This window comes from Mustela erminea, chromosome 3 (genome assembly GCF_009829155.1).
Source record: "Mustela erminea isolate mMusErm1 chromosome 3, mMusErm1.Pri, whole genome shotgun sequence".
Taxonomy (NCBI): domain Eukaryota; kingdom Metazoa; phylum Chordata; class Mammalia; order Carnivora; family Mustelidae; genus Mustela; species Mustela erminea.
Genome location: NC_045616.1, coordinates 13,710,862 through 13,718,726, shown reverse-complemented (window position 1 = coordinate 13,718,726; position 7,865 = coordinate 13,710,862). Strand labels below are relative to the sequence as shown.

The 7,865-nt window shown below is 54.5% G+C and overlaps 1 protein-coding gene across 1 annotated transcript; it reads right to left on the bottom strand.

Moving 5' to 3' along the window:
• Positions 1 to 1,527: 1,527 nt before the first annotated feature.
• On the bottom strand, positions 1,528 to 3,020 carry SCGB3A1 (secretoglobin family 3A member 1). Its single transcript, XM_032335267.1, has 3 exons — positions 2,855 to 3,020; positions 1,979 to 2,229; positions 1,528 to 1,672 (listed from the first exon to the last, which is right to left on the bottom strand). The coding sequence occupies exons 1-3, from the start codon at positions 3,003 to 3,005 to the stop codon at positions 1,649 to 1,651; spliced, it is 426 nt and encodes a 141-aa protein (XP_032191158.1). The 5' UTR covers positions 3,006 to 3,020; the 3' UTR covers positions 1,528 to 1,648.
• Between the last annotated feature and the right edge of the window lie 4,845 nt (positions 3,021 to 7,865).

The following is a 7,865-nucleotide window of genomic DNA, read 5'->3' as shown; positions in this document are numbered from 1 at the left end:
GCAGGGAGCCTGCTGCATGGCTCGATCCCAGGACTCTGGGATCATAACCTGAGCCGAAGGCAGACACTTAACGACTGAGCCAGCCAGGCGCTCCTGTTTTCTTTTTATTAACTCAATTTTTAGACTTTTTTTTTTTTTAACTATTCTGTCTTTTGGGATCATGTTAAATATCTACATAGTTATCAAGTCAAATGGGCAAAATAAGATATTTAAGGAAATCTAGCTTTAAACCATATTCCCTCTTTCCAGGGGATTATGGTTGGTCTCTTCCATTCCTGCAGGAATCTCGGGAGGGAGTTAGCCTCATGGCTTCAGATGTTACCCTCAGTCTCCTTTCTCTACTAAGTGCTGTGATTTCCCCTCTGGTGTTTGCCTGGGAAGACTCCAGAGGTAGAAGGCTGCAGGGCCATCTCAGATGGGTCGTAGGCTGAGTCCCCAAGCCCACTGTCTGTTTGAGCAAGCTCCTGTAGTCTTGGCGTTCTTCCAGAGATACCCCTTGAACATTCGAGTCCAGGGCATTAACTGAGGAACCTATGTCATGTCGGGAGAAAAGGGCCTGTGGTCGTTTCAGGTCAGGTCATGACCCCACTGCCTTCTCCACCAGAGATGAGCAGTGATCTGTCTCGCTAAGGTTCATTTTTGCCCAGACCCAAGCCTGACGCAAAGATTCAGAACCCTTGGGGACTCGGGGGCAGTGGTGTTGATGAGAGATTTAATCTGCATCCTTGGGAGCCACCTGTTCTAGGTTGAGTTGGAACTTGTCAAAATGCACCCTCCCCCATTTAGATCCCTGAATGTCCTTATCCAAGTAGGAACAGAAAAGAGCCAGACCAATGTGGAACCCTCCACAAGATGCTCCACCGGGATCCCCAGCATGGTCAGCATAAAGTAACAGCTTCATAGAGTAACAGCTAGAAAAGGAGTCAGATTGTCTATGGTGGTTTGGTTGATAGTCAAGCTGGGGAGAACCCTTCCCAGGAAACGTGACTTGTCATTTATCACTAAAAAAGGAGTCTACCGGGAAGTTTCTCCAGAGATGGACGTCACTATCTAGCTCGGGGCACCTTCCCATCAACCCTGAGGATCAGTCCAGAAATGCTGCTGGTAGAACAGAAGCAATCAAAGTCACTAATTATTCCAATGAAACTACCAGAAATCACAGGGAAAACCAGATGCAAGCCAGGCTTTTCCTGCATGCAGCCTTCAGTTGTGCCTCATTCTAGGGAAGAAATCAAAGTAGATGGAAGAAAACAAAACTTCCAAATTTTAACCACAGAGAGGGTTAAGCCACAGTAACTTATGCTTGCCTGATGCCCAACAGCTTTAATTACTGGCTCCGGGTCACCTGCTGAATGTCAGTAGGGTCCCTCACACACATGCACACACCCACACATAATCTGGGCACAGTGCTCCTCCGGCGGGGTGGGACCCATCCTCCCACTGGCTCCTTCTTTCTTCAGCACCATTGCTTTCAGGAGGAAACGAACGGGGATCGGTATCACAGCAAGAACAAATCAGCCCCAAAGCTGCTGTTACTGTATTTATTCAGAGATTAGGGGAAGGGCTTGGATGATCAGGGCTGGGCAGCAGGTCCCCAGTCTGTCGATGGCAGCATCTCAGCCCCACACTGGGATAAACCGGCCTTGGCTCAACCGAAGTATGTCAGGGCCCCCTGCAAAGAGAAGCCAGGCTTCTGCTCTCCTCCAACCCACCACTGCGGAGCACCCAAGGGGACTCAGGGCAGAGTTCCTGGAGAGGTCCCCCCTTACCTCCAGGGGTCTTCTGCAGCCCCCCTTTCACATAGGATCAACCCGGTTCCCACCCAAGGCCATCCTGTTTTTCCTGAGGGTAGGCCATGAGGTTTCCCTGACACAGGGCCCAGACGCCTTGTTAGCCTTTTAGGGAGTGGGTGTTTCCGTTCTATGGGAGGCTGGGAAGGGCTGCCCTCGCAGGGAGGGCCCAGGGTGTCCCATGTTACCAGCAGCGTCTTCATGGCCCCCATGGCTTCCACGGCCTCAGGGCCCAGCTCCGCCACACACTTCCTGGAACCCTCCACAAGATGCTCCACCGGGATCCCCAGCATGGTCAGCATAAACTTCAGGGGATTGAAGCTTCCGAGAAAGGGTTGGACCTTGGCTCCTGCCCCGGCCACAGCCTCTGTACCAGCCTCTGCAGCACTCAAAGCAGAGGCCACAGGCTTGGCCATTGAGTTCCCGAAGAAAGATGCAGCTGCAAACACAAGCAGAGAAGATCCCCTCACCCCATCTGAACTGGTACTCCATGGAGACCTGCCAAGGGCCTGGCTCCCCCCAGGAGGTACCTCCCTCAACCCCACTCCCTCCTGAGGCAGGGAGTCCCAGCTGGCTGGGAGAGGCAGCCGTAAACAAAATCGCGGCCCAGCAAGCAGGGGGCTGGACAGAGGTGCCTACAGGGTGGCCCCAGGGTGGAGGGTGGAGAGGAAAGCTCTGAGTGGGGTCCCCTCAGAAGGGGGGACACCTGGGCTGTGCCTTGAAGGATGAGGCAGACAATTCCAGACCGGGGCCAGTACTGGTCCGAGCTCACCCTGGTGCTGGGTGGAAAAGAGAAACCAGGGCCAGCCACTGGGCACATGAGAGAAAGCCTGAGGGCCCTGGGCAGGGCAGGCCCCAGAGGGTCTTGAAGACCCCAGGAAGGAGCAGGACTTCCTGCCCAGAAGGACAGGGAGTGCTGGGAGGCAGAGGAGTGGCCTGGGACCCAAGGCAGGGGCTACAGGATCAGGATCGGCTACCTTTGGGACAGGGGACCAGGGGACCAGCAGAGACCCTGCCAGGACCCTGTGGCGAGGAGCTGGGAACTGAGGCCTGCCAGCACTCACCGGGCTGGCTGAGCAAAGCCACACAGAGCACCAGGAAGGCAGCAGTGAGCTTCATGGCGGACCTGCTCTCAGGAACAGAGATGGGCCCTGCTGTGGGCTTCATATACCCCGTGTTCTCCGCCTCCCCTGGGCTGGGGCCTCCCCCTGACATGCTCCTGAGAAATGTGCTATTTGCTCAGCCAACAGAGCCTCAGCCAACTTCCTGCTCGGGCTGGTGGGTCCTGGGAAGCCTGTGCGCCCCTGCTCTGCCTGAATCTCAGGGACTTCCTGTTGGCAGGGCCCCCTGGGCTGAGGGCTGTTCTCCCCAGCCAGAGCCGGAACGCAGGCTATTCTTTGTGGGCATGAGGCCCATCCAGGCCTCTGCTTTTGCAGAGAGCTTTCTGTTCTGAGTCCTTCTGGCCCTCCAGCCGTGCTATGGGTTCCGGTGAGGAAGGGGCAGAGGGGACAGAAGTGTGACCCAGTCCTGCCCCCCACTGCCAGACCACCGAAATGTCAGGCAGTGGGGGCCATCTTGGCTCCCCTGGTCCTGGAGAGGCAGAGAAAAAACTCCAGGTAGTGAACCTCTCCCTGCCCCCAGGTTAGGCCTTATTCCTGGTCCCCTCCCTGGTGGGGCCACAGGTAGCTACCAGTGAGAACAGAAGGTCCCGGGACATGTTCCCATCTTTGCAATCAGTCTCCACATCAAACGTTTCTTTAAAAGTCCTCACACATTGGTCACTACAGAATATGACAGTGGAGGATAAGAAAACATATTTAGTCCTGAAGCATTCAGGCTCATCAGTGGGGAGCCCCCCTACTTTGGTTATGCGGGGGTCTTGAACTTGGCAGCCCACCCCTGAGCCCCCCCCCCCCAGGCCCTGATTCACCTCTGTAGGTGTTACCCACCACCGCCCCCACCTCCTGCCCGCAGACAGCATGGGGCTCAGTAGCAGCCGTGCTCAGCGTGTGAACATTCGTGTGACCTTCTCACAATTCTCCCTTGATTGTTTTGGGGACAGGGGTGTGGTGGGTGGGGGCTTTTGCATTATAAATGTATGTTTTGCTGATCATCGTGGAAATAATTTCAACAGGGAAGTACCTTTTCAACGTGTAAAACTTTAACTTTGAGCGATTTCTTTCCGAAGGGATGCTGGGATGGGACCCCAAGAGAGCGCCGGCCGGGATGTAGGGACAGCTGGGCGGGAAAGGCCTCTCACCCTGGGGCCATGGCCATGGTGTCCCAAGCCTTGTCCTCTCCGGGTCTTCCCACCAGTCTGGGTGACCCATCCTCTGCCCACAGACACGATGCTGGAGCTGGGTGGGGGGGAGTTCGGAACGGTTGGTTTCTCTATGATGTTGTGCACTTGGGTGAGGACACGTTCTTTGAGGAGAAGTTGAGGCCACTGATGCTTGTGTGTGTGTGTTGGGCATGGGGGTGGGCAGTGCTGCTGCAATGTTCTCAGAGACCTCTTGCTCCTTTGAGACCTGGACACTGTGGATCTCGAAAGAGTAGGCCCTGCTCCTTCTGGCTTGGGGTTGGGAGGAAGCTTGCAGGGTCCCAGGGTCTCCCAACGGCTCAGGTACAGCCACAGCCAAAGGACCCCCGACCCACTCGAGCCTCGGGAGTGGGTGTGGGGAATCACAGCTGGGAGAGCCACGAGGAGAGATGGAGGAGGGCGGAAGTCAAAGTTGCGTTCTCCTTGGGGACTCGAGTCATGACTTTCAAGTAGCATTTGGTTGTGGGCACATGATGGCACCATTGGCTTCACCCAGATCTTGTCCATGGCTGCTGGTGGCCGGAGCCCAGCCCTGTCTGCAGAGCCTGAACAACACAATGGAGCCTAGTTCTGGGTCAGAATGGGGACAGGGCAGGATTCTGGGGGAGTGGTCCTCAGAGCCAACTTTATGACAGACCCATTTCACCCTTCCCAGGGCTGTGTGTTGGCAGCAGCCCTCAGAAGCAGGGAAGTCACGCATTTGTCACTGAGAGGAGGTCTGGACGCCCTTACAGAAGAAAGAAAGGGATGAACCACATTTCCTGTGGGGGTGGGAGCTCTAGGCCTCTGCTGGCCCCAGCCCACCACTGTATCCAGCGACAGTGACTCCTGTCATCTGGTCCACGCTGTGCATGGTTGAGGGGTCCCGCTCATTGGTGGGCCCATTGAGTTTCCTCCTTTGTCTGAGTGGCTGTAGGTTGGCTGGTGCTGGTCCTCTCTGCCTCTTGGTTCTCCTCTCTTACAGATACGGGCCAGGGAAGAGTATGGCCCAGGCCTCTGTGGTTCAAGTCCTCTGCTGTCCTATTCTTCTCTGCTATTGCTCCCTTGGGTTCTTGGCCAAAGACCCAGCTAATAGCACTGCAACCCTAACACTACGGGACAGGGACAGATGGCTTTTCCTTGGGCTTGGCTTTCTCAGATGCACTCAATGAGGACCAGGGCCCAACCGGAGAAGACGGTTGAGAGAGCTGACCCAGAATCACGGAGCCAGAGTACATGGGATCTGCCACTTCTTGACCTTCCTCGCCAGAGCTAAGCCACAGTCACTGTGTCCCCAGCTGGGCTCTCATCTTTGCTTCTGGTGCCCGGGGCAAGTGCCCCCACAAATATTAATTACATCGGAGATAAGAGAGATAATAAAAGTAATTCATGCGGTCACACTGAACATTTTTTTCCAGTAAATTTTTTTTCTGATGTCAAACACAACTCCTTCATACTTTTATTTGCTAAGTTTTATCTATTGATTTTACTAATTGTTCCCAAATCCTCCAATAAAAGTCTTCACTAGGGTCCTCTACAGGATGTGGATATTTACAGAGACACCCTTGACAAGTCCTCTGTCCTCCTGCTCCATTCTAGCAAGGGGTGGATGTCTTCTTCCATAAATTTAAAAAAAAAAAAAAAAATATATATATATATATATATATATATATATACACACACACACACATATTTCATGACCACGTTGTTCAATCCAGGCTGGATCCATTATTATACATATTCATTACCATTATATTACTTTTTTTTATTAGAAAAGACACTAAAATGAAAGCCTTTTTGAGACCTTAAGTGCCACCTGGGCCCTCGACTCTGGGCCTCCTGCACCTGGCACAGAAGCCATTGGCATTTAATGGAAGTGACTGGAGACAGCTTAGTGCAGTGTCATGGAAACCGTAAGCCCTCTTTGTAATGTCACTGTCCAAAATGATGCAGGAAAACGTTGCCCATCTGACTGGGGTGGGGTGTGTGGGACATCACCTGCGTCTGTCTCTGCACCCCAACCCAGTCAGTGAGGCTGCCCGTGCACCCTGGCATCGCCTGAGCCCACGTAGCCTGGTCTGCAGTCCCTGCGTTGTGGGGGCAGGCACAGGGTCCCTGCTCCGGGCCCAGCTCTGCCCCTGACACTCACTCCAGGTTCTGGGGTATTATCAAGTCCCACCCATGCTCACTGCCAGGGTGGGATGTAGGACGGCAGGGGGTTCCCCTTCCCCTGCCCCCAACAACACCTTCCACCATGCAGATGCGACCAGAGAAAGCTGACGGTGGGAAGAGACAAGAGTGAGACCAGAGAAGGCGGAGGAGGCAGGCAACCTGCAGGTTCCCAGCAGCCCTGGTTTCCTGGCCGCATCCTGGGGGATCTCCTTGCACCCTCTTCCTGGAGGTCTTTACTTTTAAAGTACCCACCCGCTCCTATGTGCCCCCTTTCTGGCTCCTTGTGGATGGAGTAAACCTGTTCCTGGCCTCCCATGAGCCTGCACAGTGGTGGGAGGCCGGCTTCAAGTGCACCCCAAGATTTCCAACCCCCGAAATGTGTCCCCACAGCTACCCAGCAAAGTGTGTATCCCAGTGTCACTGTTTTACCACTGAGGCCGAGAGACTGGCCTCAGTTCCCTAAAGCCCCTCCTGCACCAGCCCCCTGCCCCCAACCCCCTGTGAACCTTTAGCAGCATGTGGGGGGGGCAGCTGAGGGTCCTGAACCCCAGGGAAGCTGGCCGAGCAGAGGACGCTGATGCCCCTGTAACAACTCACCACATACTTACTGGCTGAAAACAGCAACATTTATTTGCTCATAGTCTAGAAACTGCGAGTTCAGTATCTCTGGGCCAGAGTGAGGGTGCGTTGGGGCCAAGCTCCTTCCAGAGGCTCAGGGAGCCTCTCCCAGCTTCTGGCAGCTGCCCATATTCCTTCTTCCCTTTCCGTGTGCATGTGCGTGAGTGCGTATGTGTGTATGTGTGAAATCTCTATGCATCCCTCTTCAACATTACATACGACAACTTGCATTCTGGGCACCAGTCTCCTCATCTTCCTTTCAAGATGATGAACCTGGGGCACCTGGATGGCTCAGTCTGTTGCGCATCTGCCTTCGGCTCAGGTCATGATCCCAGGGTCCTGGGATGGAGCCCCACCTCGGGCTTCCTGCTCAGTGTGCGTGTGTGTGTGTGTAACCCTCTTCATCTCAAATAGATAAATAAATAAAATCTTCAAAAAGAAGAAAAGATGATTAACTTCGTCACATCTGCCAACACTCCTTCCATATGAGATAACATCCAAAGGCTCAGGAACTAGGACCTGGGTAGTCTTGGGTGCTTCTCTATGCATCACAGCCTCTGAGCTCTCTGTAGCCTCCTCCCCGGGTTAGGCCAGTTGACAGCATCTGGAGGGGCATCAGGGCACAACTGGCATGAGGCCAGGGTGCAGGATGGGTGGAGGCAGAGGCTGGCTGCCGTAGCCCTGCCTCCTGCTGATGACATGGTCAGCCTGGATGTTGGTAGAACTTCCTCTGGGCCCAAACAGACACTGGCTTGCTCCTCTGGGGATAAGATGCTGAAGGTGGACAAGAACTGTGGTGGCCCTGGACGGGTGAGTCAGTTGCTCACTGTCAGAAGGACCAGGAAGCCCGCTGGACCCCAGAGCCAGACCCTACCCTGGCTGTGACTTTAGCAGACACCTACAGGGGACTTCTGACAGCCATCCCCATACTGTGACCCAGGCAGCAGCCCCTCACCTCCGCCTGGGGCCACCACGCACTGCACCCT

Excerpts from the sequence above, each read along its gene's own strand:
- SCGB3A1 (XM_032335267.1), bottom strand. The coding sequence starts at position 3,005 with ATGTCAGGGGGAGGCCCCAGCCCAGGGGAGGCGGAGAACACGGGGTAT. Across the intron at positions 2,230-2,854 it reads GGCTTTGCTCAGCCAGCCCG|CTGCATCTTTCTTCGGGAAC; the intron begins GTGAGTGCTGGC and ends TTGTGTTTGCAG. Across the intron at positions 1,673-1,978 it reads GGGCCATGAAGACGCTGCTG|GGGGCCCTGACATACTTCGG; the intron begins GTAACATGGGAC and ends TTCTCTTTGCAG.